The 24,841-nt window shown below is 44.9% G+C and overlaps 2 protein-coding genes across 4 annotated transcripts in view; one reads left to right on the top strand and one right to left on the bottom strand.

Moving 5' to 3' along the window:
• Positions 1–3,662, bottom strand: part of GPR146 (G protein-coupled receptor 146) — a 73,970-nt gene extending 70,308 nt beyond the window's left edge. The window contains exon 1 of the mRNA XM_033914807.1: positions 3,390–3,662. Coding sequence (XP_033770698.1) covers positions 3,390–3,429 — 40 coding nt within the window. The 5' untranslated portion in view covers positions 3,430–3,662. The remainder of the gene's footprint in view (positions 1–3,389) is intronic.
• Positions 1–24,841, top strand: part of C11H7orf50 (chromosome 11 C7orf50 homolog) — a 293,434-nt gene that overhangs the window by 213,289 nt on the left and 55,304 nt on the right. For 2 of the 3 annotated variants that reach the window (XM_033914814.1, XM_033914813.1), the window contains exon 3: positions 7,479–7,681. In XM_033914814.1, coding sequence (XP_033770705.1) covers positions 7,479–7,681 — 203 coding nt within the window. Of the gene's footprint in view, positions 1–4,401; positions 4,527–7,478; positions 7,682–24,841 lie in introns of those variants that run through there. The other variant, XM_033914815.1, reaches the window with a different exon arrangement.

Below are 24,841 nucleotides of genomic sequence, written 5' to 3' on the forward strand. Positions count from 1 at the left end.
AATGCAAAAAAGGAAAACACATTATTTGAACACTTGCATTTTCAAATGATAAATGCAATATGTACCTGTGCTATTGCAACTTCAGAAATAAGGGCTAGATTCACTAACCTGACCAATCTGTGTCCGATCCAGGATTCTGCAACCAGTAATATTCTAATGGCGGCGATCGGAGGAACGCCCCCATCCGCCGACACGGATCGCTAGTATGCAATCCTGACGCATGCACAGACCATCTGCTTTCCCTGTAGATGGTCTGCGCATGCGTTTGGTGTTCGTTTTAGCTGGCTTTTTTTTTTTTTTTTTTTTTTTGCAAGCCCGTGGTTTTAACCCGCTTTAAGCCTGCGAGTTAAAACCACGGGCTTGTACTGCGGGGAACGGCAGAAGAGTCAGGGCTGAGAGCAAGAGTGATTCGGGGCTGAAAGCAGGAGATCAGGGCAGAGAGCAAGGTTTTAGCACAAGCGACTGGTCCTCACCAGTCGCTTGTTTTTTGATCGGCCAGCCAGTCAGAAAGTGTAGTGAATCGCATCCTTCCTGCTTTGCATGCGCAGATCGGAAGATGATCAGGACACAGGTTAGTGAATTGGGTTGGAGGGAAATCGGGTCGCAACGGGCTCGCAAACAAATTGGTACACGATCATTTTTCTTTTAGGAAATTATTCAGTCCTTTTTTTTAAACCCTGCTAAACTAACTGATTTCACCACATTCTCTGGCAACAAATTCTAGATCCTGAGGTCCTACTGCTCTTCCCTGGATTGTCACCACCCTTTTGCTCCAGGACAGGAAAGAACCTCACTTTTTTAACTACAATGGTACCTTGGTTTACGAACATAATCCGTTCCAGGATCAAGCTCGTAATCCAAAACGCTCATTTATCAAAGCAAAGTTCCCCATAGGCCTTAATGCAAACTCAGAAGATTCATTCCACAACCAAAGTTTGCAATGGTGGCCCAGGGGTGAATACCTGCCTGCGGGTGCTGCAGCGATTCCAAAGTGGTGCCTTCCTTCCTTCGGGGTCCCCGTGCGGCTGCCCTCTCGCTTCGGCCGATGCCTCTGCCGTCGGTCAGCGCCTCCCAGCTCCCATCTAAGCCTGCCGCCATCCTGAGTGAGCATGCGCACGGCTTCGCCTCCTCCTCTCCTAAGTCAGCCGCTGCCCCGACAACACGCTCACCACGTATAAACACGCAGGTTTGCTCTCTGACAGAGACAGGATACTGGTCCGAGAGAGCATGGACCTGCCTATGTTTTTATGCAGTCATTACTGATCACCAGTCTAGTACCGCTCATGGCAGTCCTAATTCTGATCTCATGTTGGACGCCGTTACTGCTCTAAACCTTTAATTTTTCTGGTCGGTTTGGGTGGCAGTCTGGAAGTGTTCTCACGTTACCTGTTTTAGCACCAGTGGTGCCAAGCGTGAAAAGACTGCTATGCACAGAGATTGCCAACTATTTCGCTGTTTATCACTGTATGTTTATTTATAAATTGAAAGAATAGCTGTTGTGGGTCGAGGCAGTGCTGTAGCAGAAAGAGGTGCTGCCAGAGAGGCAATCAGAGTATGGAATTACTAAACAAGTTTCCATGCCATGTTGAAGAGAAGTTTGACAGATATGGATTGCTAATGTAACTTTCATTATACTGAAATGCATTATGGACTGAAGTCCTTTGTGCTTCAAATGATGTGGTTTAACCCTTTCAGGACCAAGGGACATATTTGTCCCATAACTTTAAAATCCTATAAATTTTGATTGGGATAGTCTACAGTTCTAAATTTGATATGTACGGATTCCATATGATACTGCCTTTATGTAAACAAACTGGTTCCGACATTCATTCATTAGCGTCGTTGCCAGATTGACGAGAAGATTCACTTGCCACACTGTCCATAAGCCAGAAGTGTGATTTTTTTTTTAAAAAAATGATATTTCACAAAAAAAAAATCAATTTTTTGGCATCTGCAAGCCCTTTTTACCATAAAAATGTCGTCAAAACCACAAAAATTGGCCTACGATCCTTATGGTCCTGAAAGGGTTAAAGAACTCACTTTTTGTTCCGAGTGGCTTGGAAGGTTTCAGCCTCAGCCGATCCCCCCCTTGCCTCTGAAACCTGTCATCTCCTTGATACACCCAAAGGTGCTGGCTCCTGCCCAAAAGGCACAAATACAGGGCCAGGAGACTTTCTTAACTTATTGGTGAATCAGAATCTCCCTGCGACCAGAATGTAGACAGGATTAAAATGCTGATCTGAATGAGCACACCTGTGGACACAGTCCTTCGCAAACACACACACACACACCAGCGTCGGCTTTCAGCCCCAGTTGCCTACAGCCTGAGGAACAAGCCAGTAGAACAGGGGTAGGGAACTCTGGTCCTCGAGAGCCGTATGCCAGTCGGGTTTTCAGGATTTCCCCAATGAATATGCAAAAGATCTATTTGCATGCATTGCTTTCAATGCATATTCACTGGGGAAATCCTGAAAACCCGACTGGAATACGGCTCTCGAGGACTGGAGTTCCCTACCCCTGCAGTAGAACTATTTAAGTAAGGGGTCTCAAAGTCCCTCCTTGAGGGCCGCAATCTAGTCAGGTTTTCAGGATTTCCCCAATGAATATGCATGAGATCTATGTGCATGCACTGCTTTCAATGCATATTCATTGGGGAAATCCTGAAAACCCGACTGGATTGCAGCCCTCAAGGAGGGACTTTGAGATCCCTGATTTAAGTCTTAAGACAATAACAGACTAGGAGGATTGTAAAATAAGAATCTTAATCAAACCATTAACAGAACACACTTTGCTTAGGACAGGGGGGTCAAAATCCCTCCTTGAGGGCTGCAATCCAGTCGGGTTTTCAGGATTTCCCCCATGAATATGCATGAGATCTATTAGCATACAATGAAAGCAGTGCATGCAAATAGATCTCATGCATATTCATTGGGGAAATCCTGAAAACCCGACTGGATTGCGGCCCTCGAGGAGGGACTTTGACACCCCTTGACAATATCCTGGGGAAATGTGTGTCTTTTGCGCATCTGTTTTGTATGCAGGCTGCTATAATTTAAGAATCAAGCAACTCCAGAAATCAGCCCAGTCATCTGAACCACATTAGAAAATCGGTTATGGAAGCTTTCCAGGATGAGATTGATTTTGAGTTGTGGTCTGCAACTTTTTCTTTTTTCTTACAATTCAAATAACAAAGTGGGCCCCACTGTTCACGCCCAGATGACTGTATCTGCAGGGGCTGTGCTTAGAGGCTGGACCCCCCCCCCCCCCTTTAATTCCTGGACATTTCTGTGTAGCTCTGCAAAGGTCTCATGCGCGTTTACTTTACGCAATTTTCGTTGCGCAAGAAAGTTCCCCCCCCCCAAAAAAAAAAAAAAAAAAGCTGCACTTACCTAGGGAGTGGCGTGCGATCGCGCTTTCTGCCCGCTGCATGGACCCTGCTGGGTCAGAACCGGCCGATCCCGGTGTCGCCCCAGCTCGAAAGACGCCCGCTTAGACGCCTGATGTCTCCGTCCCCAGCCCCCCCGGCCTCTTAAAGCTCATTTATTTTTTCCCCAAGCCCAGGAGGTGCTGGGGCCGATGCACTTGTCCGGAGCAGGATCCGGGTTTCTTTTAGGTCATGGTGGAGGAGTTCAGAAAGTGGAAGAACCACGGAAAAGTTCAATGCATCCCCCCTCCCCCCTCCGGCCAACAAATCGGCTCGTCCTGCTAATCTTCAAAGCGTGGCGAAAGCGGAGCTCCCCCGGTTCGGGCCCCTCGTCCGGGCTTTTGATTGATTTCGTGGCCAGCAGCGGCTCCCCCTCCCCCACCTCGGATCCTAAAGGAATCCGGAGCGAGCGGACGAAATAACGCCAAACGAAACGTCTCGTCTCGTTCGATCCGGCTCTTTCGGAAGGCTGGCGAGGGATTCGGATTTCAGTGTTTGGCTTGCTTTTGGGGAGGAGGGGGGGGGGGTGTAACATCAGAGGGCAGAATGAACCAACTCGTTGCTTGCCAAAAGAGTTAGCAGTGGCTGCTTCTCTGTACGTTTAAGTTCCTCTTCCGTTTCAGCCCTGCTTTGCATCCTTTCTCCTAGATCTAGTCGGGTTTTCAGGATTTCCCCAATGAATATGCATGAGATCTATTTGCATGCACTGCTTTCATCGTATGCTAATACATCTCATGCATATTCATTGGGGAAATTCTGAAAACCCGGATTGTGGCCCTCGAGGAGGGACTTTGACACCCCTGTCCTATACGGAGAAACGTTGAAATTGCTGGGGGGTTTTCCCCCCACATAGTGGACTGTTTATCTCATTATGGTGCTGTTAGAAAGATTTGAAATGTGCTCGTCTCTCTCCCTTTTGCAGTGCCTTTTTAGGTAACGAAATTCTCAGGCTAGGTATATGATCAGAATACAAGAAAAAGAAATAACTGGTTTCCCCCCAGCAAATTTATGAATCTGCCCCAGAATTTATTAAAAAAAAAAAATCAACACGGTTTCCCTTTAAAAAGAGGCTGTCATGAATTGCTCTGTTGTGCAAAAGTTGGTGAGTGCTGGCAGAACATTTTTCAGGAGAGGGAGGGGGAAATAGGCATGAACATAAACAATGCTTAATTAAAAATCCAGGGGGGAGGAGGGGGTCAGATGATACCCATTCTCCACCACCCATGGGCTCTGTGTGTTTTTGTTTCTCCTTTCACCGTTCAATAGCTGTGTTGTGTTTTTTTTTAATTTAAGCCTGACTTCTAGAGCTTGTTTGAGGGTTTTCTGCTTCAGTTGAGTCTCCAGAATCATTTCCAAAGCAAGCTGAAGTCCCCCCCCCCTTCTGTGGCCAAGAGTTGTAGGATCACAGAAATCAGTGCATTTTTAAGGAGACCACCATCCAATTATTCTTTTTCATGGCAGATTGATTTTTACTTATATATATATAAATAAATCTGAATCTTGCATTTTATAGATAACTGCTTGAATATTCTGGCTAACAGATGTGCTTAGAAGTTATTAATTGGTCAGGAAAATGCTTGTTTTATTTATTTACAAATTTATAGTACTGGCCCACTCACCATGGTTCAAGGAAAGGTACAATAATCACAAAATCTTCAGGCACCACAGAAAAACAAGGCAGGGTTCACTTTTTGGCCACACGTTGAACAAGTAGGTGAAAGTTCATGAGAGGAGGCTAGTGTTATAAACTAAATATTATATACCTTCCTAGAACTTTATACCTCAGTCATCTTGTGCAACTCATTGGAATGTGTTCTATAGCAGTGGTCCCCAACCCTGTCCTGGAGGACCACTAGCCAGTCGGGTTTCAGGGTAGCCCTAATGAATATGCATGGGGCAGATCTGCATTCCTATCATCTTCATTACATGCAAATCTCTTTCCTGCATATTCATTAGGGCTATCCTGAAAACCTGATTGGCTGGTGGTCCTCCAGCATACGGTTGGGAACCACTGCTCTATAGAGAGAGAGAATCCTCCTTGTTAGGTATTCTTAACCTTTATTGGCTCCTGCACCCCTTTAACAGATCAATGTAACCCTCATACCACCTTTGTAAACCATGTGTCCACTAGTGACTACTGACAGCTACATCTGTCACTGACTAATAGTCACTAAAGTGCTAACTGCCAACATGTTGCTAAAATGACAGTAGTATTCAGTTATACAGGCGCAGTTGCGGCTTCATTTGATTTCACTGAGCAGTATTTCCCATGCCATAAACTCCTACACTTCTCCTGTAGCAGATTTAGGAACACATTAAGAACAGTGTGTGGTTGTGCATGCTGTACCTTAGAGGGAACTCTGCACAGTTGACCCTTATGTCAGTCAGCTGAGAGCAGAGGTAAGCGGCAAGAATCTTAATATCTACAAGTTCTGAGTTACATACAAATCCAACTTAAGAACAGCTTTAAAAACATAACTTGTTCTTAACTCAGGGACTGCCTATATAGGAATAATCAAGCAATTGTGATATCACTGATAAAGTTGGTTCTTAGGCATTGGTGGAATGAGGCATTATGACATCACAATCTCAGCTTTGGAATGTTGCTACTTAAGAGCGTGGCCGTGGTTTCATTTGATTTCACTGAGCAGTATTTCCAGTGGCCTAGACTCTACACTTCTCCAGTAGCAGATTCAGGAACGATGCATGGCCACATTAAGAACAGCGTGTGTTGTGCATGCTGGACCTTAGAGGGAACACTGGGGACAGTTGGCCCTTTTGTAAACAGCAAGAATCCTAAAATCTACAAGTTCTGAGTTACATACAAATCCGACTTAAGAACAGCTTTAAAAACATAACTCATTCTTAACCCGGGGACTGCCTGTATAGAATAATCAAGCCATTGTGACATCACTGATGAGGCTGGCTCTTAGGCAGTGGTGGAATGAGGCATTATGACATCACAATCTCAGCTCTGGAATGTTGCTACTCTTTGGGTCTCTGCCAGGCACTTGGGACCTGGGTTGGCCACTGTTGGAAACAGGATACTGGGTTTGATAGACCTTTGGTCTGTGACAGTATGGCAACTCTTATGCCCTTATTTGAGTCAAGTACAGCCTGTCCCCGAGTTACAGACGCCTGACTTAAGTACGACTTATACTTAAGAACACGGTCACGGCTTCATTTGATTTCACTGAGCAGTATTTCCAGTGGCCTAGACTCTACACTTCTCCAGTAGCAGATTCAGGAACGATGCATGGCCACATTAAGAACAGTGTGTGGTTGTGCATGCTGGACCTTAGAGGGAACACTGGTAGGGACAGTTGGCCCTTTTGTAAACAGCAAGAATCTTAAAGTCTACAAGCTCTGAGTTGCGTACAAATCTGGCTTAAGAACAGCTTTAAAAATGTAACTCATTCTTAACCCGGGGACTGCCTGTATAGAATAATCAAGCCATTGTGACATCACTGATGAGGTTGGCTCTTAGGCAGTGGTGGAATGAGGCATTATGACATCACAATCTCAGCTTTGGAATGTTGCTACTTAAGAGCATGGTCGTGGCTTCATTTGATTTCACTGAGCAGTATTTGCAGTGGCCTAGACTCCTACACTTCTCCTGTAGCAGATTCAGGAACGATGCATGGCCACATTAAGAACAGTGTGTGGTTGTGCATGCTGGACCTTAGAGGGAACACTGGAGGGACAGTTGGGTCCTTTTGTCAGCTGGGAGCAGAGGTAAGTAGCAAGAATCTTAATATCTACAAGTTCTGAGTTGCATACCAATCCGACTTGAGAACAGCTTTAAAAACGTAACTTGTTCATAACCTGGAGACTGCTTCATGGATCTTTGGTCAGTCCCAGTATGTCAAGGCTTACGTTCTTGTGGATTTGAGCCTCAGCTCCGCCATAGTGATCTAAGCTAAACAGGTCTGCATTTTCACAGCTGAAACTTTTGCTGCATTTGAAGGATATTGGAATAAAATGGAACTTTAGGAAATAAGCCCTAACTTCTTCACCATGTTTTCCTATAGACAAAAGTCTTCTTTTCTTCTAGGCAACAGAGAGAAACGATCCGATCACTGAGCATGCGGAAGATGAGGATCTGACCCCAGAAGAGAGGAGAGTATTAGAAAGGAAATTAAAGAAAGAGCGTAAGAAGGAAGCTAAGAAGCTCATGAGAGACGCTGGAGCCAGTGTCAAGAAAGAAGACCCCCCAAAGCCCACAGGTTCTGATCTGGCATTGCAGTATTTACTGAGGTGAGGTTGTCTAACAATGATTCTCTTATATAACGTTTTGTTTGTTCATTGATTTATAGGCTGACTTAGCCAAGGTGGATAACAAAATAACACACGTAATCAAACAAACTGACCACAATAAAACAAAATTCACAACTTTCTCCAAATATGCATAATCCACAATAAAAACAATGCAGCCAATGGCCTAATCTTTTACTCCCAATACCAGGGGTAGGGAACTCCGGTCCTCGAGAGCCGTATTCCAGTCGGGTTTTCAGGATGTCCACAATGAATATGCATGAGATCTATTTGCATGCACTGCTTTCAATGCATATTCATTGGGGAAATCCTGAAAACCCGACTGGAATATGGCTCTCGAGGACCGGAGTTCCCTACCCCTGCCCTATACTCTACAGCAGGGGTGTCAAAGTCCCTCCTCGAGGGCCGCAACTGGGTTTTCAGGATTTCCCCAATGAATATGCATGAGATCTATTAGCATACAATGAAAACAGTGTATGCAAATAGATCTTATTCATATTCATTGGGGGGAAATCTTGAAAACCCGACTGGATTGCGGCCCTCAAGGAGGGGCTTTGACACCCCTGCTCTACAGTGTATTGGGGTCACCATCGCTGTTCCTGCCCTTGTCGCTCACAAGAGTCGAAACATGGCTAGCGATCGCTGATTGGGGGTCACTCACACTGAATAATAGTGATGCTGGCGATGTGGTCTCTCACTCGGCAGTTTCTTGGGGGTCAGGTTAGAGGCCGCAGAATCATTCATCGACGCAGCGATGTCTGATCTGTTCTCCTAGCAGTGATGGTTGTTGTGTATGTCGCACTGTGCCCGTCGACCTCCCTGCTTGCAATGCACATAGGATTCACCCGCCACATTCAAGCGCCCCGTGTGCTCCAAGTGGGTAAGTCAGTTGACACTGGAGTTGCTGTATATTCCACTGCCGCTTCAGGCCCTGAGCATGAGTTGCAAATAAGAAACCCTTTATTTGGCCTTGTTGTTCAGAAGCAGCATGTGTCTTCTATGGCTCCTATGGGAGATCTGCATCTCCCATAACGTAAAGCAGCCGTTTCACCATCTGCCAATTAAAGGGTTAATTCAGCTGCTGGACAGTTAGTCCAATTGCATACATACACACACAAAAAAAAGATTTTTCCTTAGCTGGTTTTAAGTCTGTTGGGAGCTGGCTCATCTATGTGAAAAACGGTCACTTGCTAACTTTTTCCCCCTCCCCCCTTATAAATGCGATCTCCTCTTCCCCCACTGGCCCAGATAAGAGTCCTGAAAATAAAATAAAACCTAGGTCCCTTTGCCTGGCAGCTTGCATAGTCCAGCTGTTATCGGACCAAGCCCTTCATATGGTTTTGGTAGCATGCTGTGTGGAGAAAAATGTACCGCCTTTTTCACAATGGATTTCACTAGCCACTTTGTGCAACCCATGATCAGTAAATACAGGGCTTTGTGAAAACAGCTTGGAATGCATATAAATAGCCCTGTACAAAGAAATGCACCTGGTATTGCCTGAGAGGTGGTAAACAGCCCTGAGAACTGAATCTAGCCTGTAACAAGGGCTGGACTAGCCCAGAGACCTGTTTATACTGACAATGCGGCCATCTCCACTGTATTAGGTTGCAGTGGAAATCAGACCCAGTTCCCTGCACTAACCATTAGGCTAATCCTCCTCTTCTACTGCAGCTGAAACATCGCGATCGTGGAGTAGAGATTTTTGCAATAAGCTTCCTGTTTCAGCGTGGGGTCAGCTTCACTGGCAATTTCAAAACCGTTTGAAATTTCATAAAAGGGTTAGCTGTTTCCAGGGTAGATAGATTTGTGCTAGTGGTGAAACTGGAGCTTTTTGGCTTGAGAGGGTGGGATGTGTGAAAGGTTTTGTATTTTATGATTTTATATTGTATATTTACCAAGGTTTTTATGCCATTGTATGCATATTTTTGTGTTATTTTATATTGAGCAATAATACATTAAAACGTGTTGTCAAGTGTAATACACGGAGTGAAATAAATTCACTGATAGACAGATCGATCTTCGTGGAGTAGATCAGGGGTGGGCAACTCCGGTCCTCAAGGGCCGGAATCCAGTCGGGTTTTCCGGATTTCCCCAATGAATATGCATGAGATCTATTTGCATGCACTGCTTTCAATGCATATTCATTAGGGAAATATCTAAGCTTATGAATTCTTTATTTAGTTCTTCTTTCTCTCTGAGTTTTAACCTACCCTCCTCTTGTTCTTATCCCATTTGTTTTTTCCTTATGAAGCTTGACTTTCAAAGATCACACAAACTCTCAGGTTAAAAAATGGTTTTTTTTTCACTTTATGGAAACTTCGTACCATTAAACGCTATTTTGACGATTTCTCTTTTCGACTGCTGGTTCAATCCTTGATCTTAAGTATTTTAGACTATTGCAACATTATATACTTGGGATCTTTTAAGAAAACCATCAAATAACTGAGAATTGTTCTGATCGCTGCAGTCCGTCTCATCTACGGTTTCAAGAAATCGGATCATGTAAGCCCCTATTACAAAAAACTACACTGGCTGCCCATGGAAGCAAGGGTTATTTTTAAGTTTGCTTGCCTTTGCTTCAAACCCGTAACAGGTTCATCCCCAATCTATCTATCCCATCATTTCGATTTTCCAGGCATAACTTGTGCACGTAGTGCCTACTTGTTCGCTTTCCCATCCTTGAAGAGCTGTATCTACAAGAGATTCCTCGATAGAACATTATCATTCCAAGCAGGCAAATGGAATAAATGTTTAACCAACTTTATCTCAAACGCTCTTTCTTACCAAACTTTTAGGAAGTCAATCAAAACTTATCTCGTTGACAAATTTCTCTGACTCCATTTCTGCCATGATGTACTTCTAAAACTTCCAGGAAAAATTTGATTAATCTTTCCATGCTAATGTAATTTTGAAAGTTTTTGTAATATCGCTGGCTGTATACAGTCTCTTCCTCTGTAAACCGCTCTGAACTGTTTGTGGTATTGTGGTATATAAAAATAAAGTTATGATGATGATGATTATTATCTAATATAATAAAACCCTAAGCCGCGCATGCGCTCTCCCACCTGCGTGCTCCCATTTTCTGTGAACTGTAGGGCACCGCAGGTAGGAGTGCGCATGCGCGCGAATCTCTCTCTTCCCCCCGAGGCGGATGTCGGCTGCGGTGGCTGTCGGCGGCTGCAGGCCGTGGCGACTGTCGGCTGCCGGCGACTGCAGGCCGTGGTGGTGGCTGCAGGCTGCGGCAGCCGAGCATGGAGCCACCAGCAGCAGGTGGCAGTCAGCCCGAGAAACCCCTGACAAAATGAAAACCGGAGGACTGAGACAGAACAGAAATAGTACCAAGACAGTCAATTAAACTACTGGAGACCATCCACAATTATGAAAAGAAGATGAAAGATGTTCATGGATTCCAGTTGGAGCAATTATATCCAGCTTTAAAATAGGATACCAGATTAATAGTTGCACAGGGAAATGGAGGGAGAGGGAATGCTGCGGCTGCTGCACAGGGAAGTAGGGAAGGAGATTGGAAGAAAGACACAGGGGCAGGGAGAGAGACAGACAGACAAAGGGGGCCAGGGAGGGAGAGAGACAGAAAGAAAGACAACAGGAGGAAGAGAGATAGAAAGAAAAAGACAGGGGTAGGGAGAGAAACAGAAAGAAAGACAGACATATATTCTAGCACCAGCGGGAGGAAGGGAGACAGAAAGAAAAGAAGAAAGACAGAGGGACAGGGAGAGACACAGAAAGACAGACAGACAAAGGAGGCCAGGGAGAGAGACAGACAGAAAGAAAGACAGCGTGACAGAGAGAGACACAGAAATAAAGACAGACAGACATATATTCTAGCACCTGTTAATGTAACGGGCTAAAATACTAGTTATTAATAAACCCTTGTTTGCCTATTTGTGTCCAGTTTAGTTAATTTATCAGTCTATTTCCTTTGTTTATTTTTATTGATTTTAATTATTGCCCATTGCTTTTATTTTTTGTAAACCTCTTTGATTTGACTTTTTTTTGTTAAAAATGGTAGTATATCAAATAAAATAACTGTAACTAGGCCTAACTGGAACTGTCCTCAACTGGTTCAATGCATTCCTAACAAACAGAGAATACTGTGTATGGAAAGATGGCACCTCCTCCCAAAGCTGGAAAGACGTACTGAGATTGATAAAATCTTATTTCCACAGTGACCGCTTTGCAATTCTGGTTCAAATACTAGTCCTAACACAATGTGACAGGGTGGAGTACCTGTCACTGGCCAGCGGACAGAGCCTGAGCAGTGGATTTCATTGAACCTGAGCAGAGAGCTGATTTGCATAAGAGCTGCAAATGTTGCTGGGAGCTGTCTATTCACCTTGAGTGGATTGTGGTGCCGAAAAGAACAGCTCCCAGCACAGAGAGCTCAGAAACAAGGTGCTCTTTTGGGAGGAAAAATGTTAGTCTAACTCCTGGTAAGCCCTGAAGGCTACTGCTGACAGAGGCCCGGGGCAGCAGAGTAGTGGCCAGGCTGACTAGTCCTGACAGGGAGGATTGGTACAGCAGAAAACTGGAAGCCTGGTGGTGGGAGGGTTCACAGGGACCTATATACTGGCAGAAAGAGAGCTCTGACCCTGTGGTGTAGCCCAGTGGTGGGAGCCTATATACCAGCAGGAAGGAAAGAGCTTAGAAGTAGCTGGAAGGCCCGGTAGAGTCTGGAGTTGAGGTGGCTCAGGCTTGATGACCAGCAGTGGGACCGGTGAAGAAAGATTCAGGTGATGGGGACCCAATAGGCCAGGGAGTGAGGGACTGGCGGTGGCCCCACAAGAGGCACATGGAAGAGCTGGCAGAGTCTGAAGCTGAGGGGGTCAGGCAGCTGATCAGTGGGGCTGGTGGCGACCAGTGGAGAGACTGGTGATGGCACCAAGAGCTGTCGGAGAAGACTCCCAAGTGAAGCAGCCTGAGAGACCCTGGGAGCATTGGCCAGAATCTAAACTGCATCGGCGGAGGGACTAGCTGGGAAGGTGGCAACCAGTGAAGTGACCAGAGAATGGCACCAGAAGCTGCCAAAGACCTTTAAGGCCAATACAGGGTTGGAGGAAGGACTCAGGAGAGACCTGGAGGGACGGAGGACTCGGGAGAATGAGGAGTCCAGGAAGAACTTCAGGATGACCAGGAGGTTGGGAAGACCTGGTCACATGTTTTAAGTACTGTGTGAACCCTGTAGTGTTGTGTTTTACAGAAAACAAAGGTGCCTGGGGGGTAGATATTTGACGGGTAATACTGCTTGGCCCAGTCACATGATCACACACAACTTGACTATTGCAACTCCCTCTACGCAGGCTTATCCTCCCCCCAAATATACACTCCAAATAATCCAGCTGATCTTCGACTTAAAAAAGTACGACCATGTCACTGCATACTGCTGCACACTTAACTGACTGCCTATAAATGCCCACATCCTGTTTAAACTGTTATGCATTGTACACCATACGCTAGACACCGACGCACCGGAAGACATAATCCATCTGTTTTCTTCCTCCTCCTTCACCTCAGCTAGGATCCATGACGCCCATCAGCTGATCATCCCCTCTTCCAAGGGAGTAAAGTACAAGCAAATATTCAGCACCCTCTTCATATACAGTAAGAACATTAGAATTGCCACTGCTGGATCAGACCAGTGGTCCATCGTGCCCTGCAGTCCGCTCACGCGGTGGCCCTTAAGTCAAAGACCGGTGCTCTAAATTAGTCCAGCCTCACCTGCGAACTTGTCCAACTTTGTTTTGAATCCCTGAAGGGTGTTTTCCCTTATAACAGCCTCCGGAAGAGCATTCCAGTTTTCTACCACTCTCTGGGTGAAGAAGAACTTCCTTACGTTTGTACGTAATCTATCCCCTTTTAACTTTAGAAAGTGCCCTCTCGTTCTCTCTACCTTGGAGAGGGTGAACAGCCTGTCTTTATCTACTAAGTCTATTCCCTTCAGTATCTTGAATGTTTCATAAGAACATAAGAAGTTGCCCCCGCTGAGTCAGACCAGAGGTCCATCTTGCTCAGCGGTCCGCTCCCGCGGCGGCCCATCAGGCCTAGTGCCTGAACAGTGGTCCCTGATTAATTTTGTAACTTACCTCTAATCCCATCCCTATAATCTACCTTTACTCTTATCTGTACCCCTCAATCCCTTTGTCTTCCAAGTACCTATCCAAAGCTTCTTTGTACCCCTGTAGCGTGCTCCTGTTTATCACATCCTCTGGTAGCGCGTTCCATGTATCCACCACCCTCTGTGTGAAAAAGAACTTCCTGGCGTTTGTTCTAAACCTCTCCCCTTTCAATTTCTCTGAGTGCCCCTTGTACTTATTGATCCCCTTAATTTGAAAAATCTGTCTCTGTCTATTTTTTCTATGCCCTTCATGATCTTGAAGGTTTCGATCATGTCCCCTCTCAGTCTCCTTTTTTCAAGGGAGAAGAGGCCCAGTTTCGCCAATCTCTCACTGTACAGCAACTCCTCCAGCCCCTTAACCATTTTAGTCGCTCTTCTCTGGACCCTTTCGAGTAGTACCGTGTCCTTCTTCATCGCTACAAGAACCTGGAACGCTCTTCCAACATCCATGAAAAACACCACCTCACCTTCAAGAAGCAATTTTAAACCGACCTACCGGTAGTCAACAAACTTTCTTTCAACGTAATGTCCCAGCTCTCTCCCTGACCATGAAACTGTCCTCCACAGAGTAGTATGGCTGTTGCCTTCTGCAACATTGTATCTCACATGCTTTAGTGTGCTGAAACCTTTTCCCCTTCTGTAATAGTGTAACCCTCTTCTACATTTGAACTGTAGATATTTCCCCATGAAATTGCAAGGACCTCTCGTCTTGTAAGTTGCCTTGAACCTGTACTGGAAAAGTGTGATCAAGAAATCCAGAATAGATTAGAATTGCGGTATATTCATTGTTCATCGTTGTTATGCTTAATGGAAAGTAAATCATTAAATTAAGTTGAGCCTTTCCATTGCTCAGTGCTAGGAATGGCCCCCCTTGGAAAGTACGTGAAGTTGAAAAGGAATTTACTTAACAATTATAGGGAACTTTCTGGATGGGTTGCTTGCAGTTGGGGGATAATGCTTCAAAGAGACTTCAAACAGCAATATTCCCTTCTAACTGAAGCAGATTTGTGTAGAGTATTTGTGGTTGGAAGGAAAGGGAGGAGGCATTTTGACAATTATCACACGCTTTAATATTTGGCTGTGCTTAATAGAACCTCAGTTCATTCAGTTCAGCTTATTGTGTGGTATGATGAGGATTACACTTCATAATGAGGATAAATACAGGTGTTTCACTGTTTCTAAAGCAGACCAGAGGAGCAGGTCTAATGAGCAGCGGTAGAGGCTTTGATGAAATGAATACGGATTGGTTTACCACGGAAGACCGGAACTCTAGCATGTGATAATGCTCATTTGTCCTCTGGATCATCTTTTTTTTGTCCAGATGTCATACGAACAAAGATTTTACTGAATCAAAAGAATCCACAGCAGCTCATTTGAGTTGCTATTTAGATACAAGACTGTGTTTTGTAATAGGTAACAAGCAACATGTTTAATGATATCTCTGGACTTCCCAATAGTTGCCTTCTGCAAAAAGTGGAAAGGGCATGGGTGGGCAGAAAACAGAAGGAAGCGTCTGTTCAGTTGGGGGATGACTACTTTTGTGCTTTTATTGATTCACTTGAGTAAGTTGAAGTTCACATTCTGTGAGGTCTATTAAGATGTTTTATTGTGTTGACAATGCCATAATGTATATTTGAATAAGCCGACTACTGTAACTCTCTGTTGCCTAAGTCTGGCTTACTCTTACTCTACACTGCCTTGTGTGGACTGGGCGTCCAAATGGCAGATGAAATTTAATGTGGACAAAAGCAAAGTGATGCACATTGGGAAGAATAACCTGAATCACAGTTCCCGGATGCTAGGGTCCACCTTGGGGATTAGCGCCCAAGAAAAGGATCTGGGTGTCATCGTAGACAATACGATGAAACCTTCCGCCCAATGTGCGGCGGCGGCCATAAAAGCAAATAGGATGCTAGGAATTATTTAAAAAGGGATGGTTAACAAGACTAAAAATGTTAGAATGCCCCTGTATCGCTCCATGGTACGACCTCATGTGGAGTATTGCATTCAATTCTGGTCTTCTTATCTCAAGAAAGATATAGTGGCACTAGAAAAGGTTCAAAGAAGAGCGACCAAGATGATAAAGGGGATGGAACTCCTCTCGTATGAGGAAAGACTAAAACGGTTAGGGCTCTTCAGCTTAGAAAAGAGACAGCTGAGGGGAGATTTGATTGAATTCTACAAAATCCTGAGTGGAGTAGAACGGGAACAAGTGGATCGATTTTTCACTCCGTCAAAAATTACAAAGATTAGGGGACACTCGAAGTTACAGGGAAATTCTTTTAAAACCAATAGGAGGAAATATTTTTTCACTCAGAGAATAGTTAAGCTCTGGAACGCATTGCCAGAGGTTGTGGTAAGAGCGGATACATAGCTGGTTTTAAGAAAGTTTTTGACAAGTTCCTGGAGGAAAAGTCCATAGTCTGTTATTGAGAAAGACATGGGGGAAGCCACTGCTTGTCCTGGATCAGAAGCATGGAATGTTGCTACTCCTTTGGTTTTGGCCAGGTACTAGGGACCTGGATTGGCTACCGTGAGAACGGGCTATTGGGTTTGATGGACCATTGGTCTGACCCAGTAAGGCTATTCTTATGTTCTTCAAAAAAGTGGTAAATAAATCCAGAGAAAGAAAGTGATGTTATACAGTACTTTTGCAGTAGAATTTGTGAAGCCATCAAGATTGAGATTGGAGACCTTCTGCTCATATGATGGTCTTAGGTGTTCTCCCTGGATATCTTGTATAGCATGGAAATTTAAGAACTGCAATGAGTAGAACAAAGCTAGAAGCTGAACCTATCTTTAAGGTCAGAAGGCTTTTAATGGCCATCACAGGCTCTGATCCTATCAGGTGGAAGGATTAGACCTAATCCAGATAGAAATTGGGGGCTTCAAGAAGAGGTGTGGGTGGCACAGGAGGAGGCAAGCATCCTTTCTGACTTGGTTCTGAAGCATTGGCCCTTGCAAAGTGCATGGTGGCATAATGTCACTCATGGATGCTGTCTTCTGGAGATGATGTGTGCTCTGTGGGCAGGCATTGAGGATCTTATAAGGTTTACCCATAGGAGTAGAGAGATTACCGTATATACTCGAATATAAGTCGATCTGAATATAAGTTGAGACCTCCATTCCTCCCCCTAAAAGGAGGAAAAATGGTTGTCTCAAATATAAGACAGGGCTTAATATTCACTCCTGCCTGGTGCACCGCTAGATCTCAAGCAGCCATTCATGGAGGGAAGAGCTCAGTGCAGGGCAGGAGTGCAGAAAGCTCACTCCTGCCTGATGCACTGCTGGACCACTAGGGATTCAAAAAGGTGCAAAAGGTATACCGGGGACAGGGGTGTGTGTGTGTAAAAAAAATTGTTAAGAGTTGGCCAGGACAGGAGACGGGAGGGATCCCTCCTGTCCTAGCAGGCCGGCAGAGGCCTGCAAAATGTCTGGGAGAAGGATGGGTGGGCACTGGGTGGTGACAAGAATATAAGATGAGACCTCCATTTTGGGGCGGTTTTTTGGCCCCAAAATCTCATCTTATATTCGAGTATATACGGTAACCAAGGCCTTTGCCCTTTAACTGACAGGAGGTGAGATTTGTTGAGACTGATGATGACTGCTTTGGAATCTGCCACCTCTTCCCCTTGCATGCTGTTTGCAGAGCTGCCTTTAAAGCAATATGTCCTTCTACTTCTGCACCACAGTTTTGCTGAGACTGGAGCAGCTGCTTTTTGCGTGGCAGCTGTTAAAATGTGGAACTCGTTGATGGGGCAATTACGCTTATGTGCTGACAGATTGAAATAAAAAAAAAAAACAACTATAGAAAACGCAGCTATTTATATCTGCTTTCATGTAAGGAAAGATTTCTTTTTTTTTTAATAAATCTTTATTCATTTTCAAAATTACAATAAGTGTTATATATGTTCAATCACATTAACAATAAATACATCACTTAAAAACTATCATTGGTATCTTACATAAACTCTTATCCCTCCCCCCTCCCCATCCCTCCCTACCATATATTCCATTATCTTATATAATATGTAATATTAAAATATCCCCCTCCTTCACAATTAAACTAATAAATTAAGGGAAACAATGCCAACTAATCCGTACAATATTTTGTAAATGGTTTCCACACATCCTGAAATTTCCTGAAAAGATTTCTGTTTGTACAAATAATAGATGGAAGTGGGCAAGAAATGTCACGAAGAGTCAGCTTTTTTTTAATGTTGATTTTGTGTTTTATATGGAAACCGTCTAGATATAGACGGTATATAAATTTGTCTCTCTCTGAGCTTGAGTCGTGCAGTGTAGGAAGTTTGGACTGGCCTCTTCAGACTTTCCAAGCTTACAGAGAACCAAATTGTAGTGTGGAAGTGAGAGATTCATTATTTCTGAAGCAGCTTTGCAAAAGGCAAACAGGGAAATCCCAGTTGCTAAGGTACGGTTTCTAGGTGATCTGGTGCCTGTTATTTGTTGAGCCCGTTTTTTTAATGATTGTCAATGATAATATCATGGAGGAATGGTGTCTTTGTTGTGCCTTTCCCAGCAGGAAAGTTTGGTGTCCTGAAGTGAAACTCGGGTTGTAGTAACGCAGAGGCGAAAGCCTAGATTTTCAGCCCCACCCTGATTGTCATGAGGGCCACAATATACATTTTATTGAGCTTATAAAAAATGACAGCGTGATACAGCAGTACTCGGTACAGTCATTGGTATGGTCGTTGTTCAGTGCTGTTTGTTTGAATATCTGCAACGTGACATGAACACCCTCGAGAAATGGGCCGCGACATGGCATATGAGATTCAACGTGGATAAGTGTAAGGTGATGCATGTCGGTAACAAAAATCTTATGCACAAATACAGGATGTCCGGGGCGGTACTTAGAGAGACCCCTCCAGGAAAGAGACTTGGGAGTACTGGTTGACAAAACAATGAAGCCGTCCGCGCAATGCGGGGCAGCGGCAAAAAGGGCAAATAGAATGCTGGGAATGATTAAGAAGGGGATCACGAACAGATCGGAGAGAGTTGTTCTGCCGCTGTACCGGGCCATAGTGCGCCCTCACCTGGTGTACTGCATCCAGCACTGGTCGCCATACATGAAGGACACGGTACTACTCGAAAGGATCCAGAGAAGAGCAACTAAGATGGTTAAGGGGCTAGAGGAGTTGCCGTACAGCGAAAGATTAGAGAAATTGGGCCTCTTCTCCCTTGAAAAGAGGAGACTGAGAGGGGACATGATCGAAACATTCAAGATACTGAAGGGAATAGACTTAGTAGATAAGGACAGATTGTTCACCCTCTCCAAGGCAGAGAGAACGAGAGGGCACTCCCTAAAGTTAGAAGGGGATAGATTCCGTACAAACATAAGGAAGTTCTTCTTCACCCAGAGAGTGGTGGAGAGCTGGAACGCTCTTCCGGAGGCTGTTATAGGGGAAATCCAGGGATTTAAGACAAAGTTGGACGGGTTCCTGTTGACCCGGAACGTAAGCAGGTAGGGCTGGTCTCAGGGCACTGGTCTTTGACCTGGGGGCTACCGCGGGAGCGGACTGCTGGGCATGATGGATCACTGGTCTGACTCAGCAGCGGCAAATTCTTATGTTCTTATCTGAGGAGGTGTATGCGGTTGAAAATTTATCAGGGTATTTATCATATGCTTAACATCTAAGTGAGTTACATAAGAACATACATAAAATCAATTACTAAGGCCAAAAACATAAAATTTTAAAAAGGAGAATTACACCTGATAGAACAAATTTACATATTTGCTGCATAACCTATACCTACAGTATGTGGCATAAATAGGGATGAAGCCAGTCTCTTTCATTTGATAGGAAACTCCAGAGCGAGAGGGCATGAGTGAAGTTAAGAGGTGACAGGCTTAGAAGTAATCTAAGGAAATCTTTTTTTCACAAAGGGTGGTAGATGTGTGGAATAATTTCCTAGTAGAGGTGGTGGAGACAAAGACTGTGTCTGAATTCAAGAAAATGTGGGACAGGCACGTGGAATCTCTTAGGGAGAGGAGGAGATAGTGGATGTTGCAGATGGGCAGACTGGATGGGCCATTTGGCCTTTATCTGCCATTATGTTACAATGTTTCTATAACCATAAAGTTCTATGACATAACAATGCAGGTGTAAAGAGCCTTAGCCAATAGGGAGAGGAGGAGATAGTGGATGCTGTGGATGGGCCATTTGGCCCTTATCTGCCATCATGTTACAATGTTTCTATAACCATAAAGTTCTTTGACTTCACAATGCAGGTGTAAAGAGCCTTAGCCTATAGGAAGAGGAGATGCAAATGTTAAGAGCCTTAGCCAATAGGAAGAGGAGGAGATAGTGAATGCTGTGGATGGGCCATTTGGCCCTTATCTGCCATCATGTTACAATGTTTCTATAAAAATCCAAATAAACAAGAAAAGAATGTCCCAAAAAAATCAATAGCCATAAAACACCCTCAAAAGCACAGGTCTACATATCAAATTATATCCAAAAAGGAGAAAAGACCTCAGTGTCCAATAGGGGCTCTAAAAAGCTACCCACATAGACAAGCTGGTTTCAAACATAATTTGAGACCAGCAGACACATCCTTGGTCAAAAACTCCCAAATACGAGAGATATAGTGTATAAGGCTCTTTCAAAAAACACACTCTCTTTCAAATTCAATTTTTTCAATAAAAGTCACTCACTTTCCAATATACTTTTTTTATTTTTTCAATTTTTCAATGAAAGTCACTTATCTGAACGTTGCTGTTTGAATGTAGTCCTGGGGTTAGAAAGCAAGAAAAACTGCTCCTTAGATTCAAGCATGATCATTACCACACTTCCACACAATCCAACAGGGCTCCCTGTTTCGCTATCACGCTTCTTCAGGGATTTGCTGTAAAAAAACAAAACAAGCTGGTTGCAAAGAACTTCAAAAGTTATAAAACGAACAAAAAATCAAACTGTAGCTTAACCCACAGCGATCATTCACCCGCTTCCACTCCTGTCATAAAATGGCCCCTCAGCGTTCTAACTGATATGCAACTCCGCTCGTCATCACGCACACGTGATGATGTCATACTCATTCATATCCACTCCTGCAATAGCATAAATGTGCAAATATAAACAAAAAACAGAAAATAATGCTCAAAAACAATCAGAACCAAGGTTTCCAGTCCACACCACTATTCAAACCTATGGGAACATAGGTTTGTAAAGAAAAAATCCAACGCTGCTCCCTTTTCAATAGTAATTGCTTGAAGTCACCACCCCGTGCAGAAGGAGACACACACTCTAGAGCCCAGCAGCGTAAATCATCAAATGAATGATTAAAGTCAATGCAGTGTTACACCATAGGAGCTTCCACTCATTCTCGCAAAAGACAAGAGCGATGCTCTATGAGGCGTGTCTTCAATGCTCTCTATGACATCACAATGCAGGTGTAAAGAGCCTTAGCCTATAGGAAGAGGAGGAGATAGTGGATGCTGTGGATGGGCCATTTGGCCCTTATCTGCCATCATGTTACAATGTTTCTATAACCATAAAGTTCTATGACATCACAATGCAGGTGTAAAGAGCCTTAGCCTATAGGAAGAGAAGATGCAAATGTTAAGAGCTGTAGCCAATGGGGAGAGGAGGAGATAGTGGATGCTGCAGATGGGCCATTTGGCCTTTATCTGCTGTCATGTTTCTATAACATTTCTTCTCTTACCATATTCACAAGCTCTACCTCATTGTCAATAAAATGAGCACATAAATGCTTGCAGAAATAAATATGTTTTAAGTGCCTTACGAAACTGGACATAGTCTAATCTAATCTTCCATTTGTGTGTAGCTCATACCTATTCAGGCTCTAGGCGACTTACAGAGAGGGGTTAACAGGGGCTAGTGGGGGGAACTAGAAGGGAGCCTTGTTTGAGAGGGAGCGGGAAAAAGCTCAGTTGTCAGGTTGTGGTTATCAGTTGCATCCAGAATATGTTGTTACATATATGGCATTTTCAACCATTAGATGTATTGACAACTCAGATCTTAAATTTCTTCTAGGACTATACACAGACAATCTGTGACACAGCAAGGGTGAATGGCCTCCGGGGTGGTAGCACCTCTCCCCCACCCTCTTCTCCACCCCCTCCACTCCTTACCAACCCCCCTTGCCGCACGCGCGTTCCCCTTCCATTTCCCCGTACCTCTTTAATTTTCCCAGCACGAGCAGCATCACGAACTTGCTGCCCGCATCATGTCGTCTCTCCCCCTGTTGTCACTTCCTAAGTGAAGGTCCCGGAAGTGACATCAGAGAGATCCGACACCGATGTGGGCAGCAAGTTGGGGAAACTTAAAGAGGTATAAGGGAAGGGTCATATGTACGTGGCAGACGGAAAGGAGCAGGGGGCAGAGAGGAGGAAGAGTGCTGGCGCTCCCACAAAGAGGGCACCTAGGGAGGAAACCCCCCTCCCCACACACACACACACCTGCTATGACAATGCTTGTTCAGATTCCTAGTTGCTTGATCATAAAGAATACAATATACACTTCTCCTTCCGTATTCGCTGTGATAGGGGATTAACAGACCCGCGAATAACTTTTTCGTATGTTTTTCGCTGTTTTCTGTTAAAAACCATTGTGAATATGGTGAAACCGCGAATGACATGGCGGGAGACCTGGCCTGTTCCCAAAGGAGAGGCAAAAAACGGTGAAGAAAGTGCCAGGAATCGGCGATTTTTCGCTGTAAACGCTTGGAATCGGCGATTTCTATATGCAAGCTGATGTAAGTTGGGGGGAGGAGCCAGCAAGCTAAAAACCGTGAATAATTGAAACCACGATTGTTGAAACCGCGAATCCGGAGGGAGAAGTGTGCAATTGTCAACACCTTGAACTGAATTCTCCGCCCAGTTGCATCAATATTGGTGTCTTAGAGACATATCAATTTACTCCTGTTACCACTCTAGCCGCTGCATTCTGGATTTAACATTTTGGTAACCCCAAATATAATACATTACAGTCATCGATCTTACGTAGAACCAGGCTTTGCAAAACATCTCAAAAAATCCTTCATAGTTAACAACGGTTTTAGAAATGGATTCCAATCCAAATCTCATTAAATTTGTAACCAAGATCTTGTTTTTCATGTACATTTCTCAGTTGATGGAATATCCCCTCCTTTCATGCAAACCAGAGCAAACAGGTGTTCTCTGCTCTGGAATTCTATCAACCACCTGCGAGCGTGCAATTAATTTATCTTTCAGTGACTGAATTCCCCTTGCTGACAGCCCCTTTGCCTTCTTGGCAGTTATAAAGGAAGATGCTGGTGTTTCCTGAACAGCTTGGACATACCCTGCTGAAGCTGTGCAGGCCATGGAGGGGGGCTGGCAAATAATGTCTCACTGCATCACTGATTCCAATTCTAGGAGACTGGAAGAAGGTTCAGGTGACTTACTGTGGTTTCGCACTTTTGGCTACTGCGCTGAGCCCTGGATTAACCATTAAACAAAATAAGCTTAGGGCACCAAGGGAAGGGGGGCACCATAGAGTTATTTTTTCCCTAGCCAACATATCCTTAACTCTTTCACTGCTGTCAGTCACACTCATATTATCTGCGCTTATTGAGCCTTCAGTTAAGTGATAGAAGGGCCAAAGGGCACCGTTATTGAGTTATACTCAGGGCATCAGTCGTACTTAATACAGCCCCTCTGTGCTGCATTTGTCTAGTAATGTATAGGAATAAGCAGTAATTGTGAGATGTATTAGACCATTCACTATCTCTTCAGTCCCAGGAAAGATGGAATATTTAAGGAGTTGCAGCATCTGGGATGTTATTATGCAAGTCCTTGTAGTCAGGGCTGGATTAAAGGGTGGGCCCAGTAGGCAGGTGCCTCGGGCCCGAGGAGGTCAGGTGGACCCAATGCACTGCCCCAATGATATCATCATCAGCGCCAAGCAGCCTTCCTTGTCCCCCAAGCCAGCACCATCTCTCCCATTCTGTCGTCTCACCGTCCTGAATCATTGCAAATAGTGGCAGCCCAGAGATTTCTACAGGGAGTCTCGGAACCTTTCACCAGGCCGTGTCCTGCCTTCTCGATGCAACTTCATTTTCCTCGGAAGCAGGGTTCCGAGTCTGCCTATAGGAATCTCTGGGCTGCCACTATCTGCTGCGATTCAGGACAGTGAGAGGACAGAATAGAAGAGGTGGTGCTGGCTTGAGGGGGAGGGGGGCATTTGGGGAGTGTCAGGGAGATCTTGGGGTGTTGGGGTGTGTCAGGGGTGAAGTCGTGGAGTGTTTGAGGGGCTTTGGGGATGTTGGGGCCAGCGGCAGGAGGTAGTGGGCATCCCTCCTGCCCAGGGATGTCTTGGGGGATGGTGGCAGGAGGAATTGGGCTCCTGCCGCAGACATTCATGGGGGAGTTTCAGGGGTTCTGGCAGGAGGGAGTGGGCATCCCTCCTGCCCAGGGATGTCATGGGGGGGTTGGCAGGAGGAATTGGGCTCTTGCCACAGACATTCATGGGGGAGTTTCAGGGGTTCTGGCAGGAGGGAGTGGGCATCCCTCCTGCCAGCCAACTTCACAGGGGGATGGGTTCCCTGCCACAGCTCCTAAACTGATTGCCGCAGGGAGATTCCATTGTGGCGATCAGCTCATCGGCAACGCATTTCTCTAGCTGGCGCCTGTGACATGGCTGCCGGTTAGAGAATCAGGGTGGTTAAGTGGGGCTAGGTGGACAGATGAGGCGGCTACTGAGACCGGGTGTCCTATATAGAATCTGGCCTTTAGGGTACACATGGAGCGCACAGACATGCCCCTTTTGTATGCTTCTTCAGCATGTGCAAGTGATGTGTGCCATGGAGGGTTTTAAATATAAGTCAAGAACTCATGATCTTTCCAGGGTCTAGCAAAGGTGCAATCATGAACCACTACATTCGAGGCAGTTAGGAAAGCAGAACGGGGTCACAAATGCTAGTGCCAAATCCCACGGCAATCTCACCTACAGATCGCCCGTAAGCATCACATATCATTGTCCAGTTTGGGAAGAGATGATAGACAGAAC

The sequence above is a fragment of the Geotrypetes seraphini genome, chromosome 11, assembly GCF_902459505.1.
Source record: "Geotrypetes seraphini chromosome 11, aGeoSer1.1, whole genome shotgun sequence".
In the NCBI taxonomy this organism is placed as follows: domain Eukaryota; kingdom Metazoa; phylum Chordata; class Amphibia; order Gymnophiona; family Dermophiidae; genus Geotrypetes; species Geotrypetes seraphini.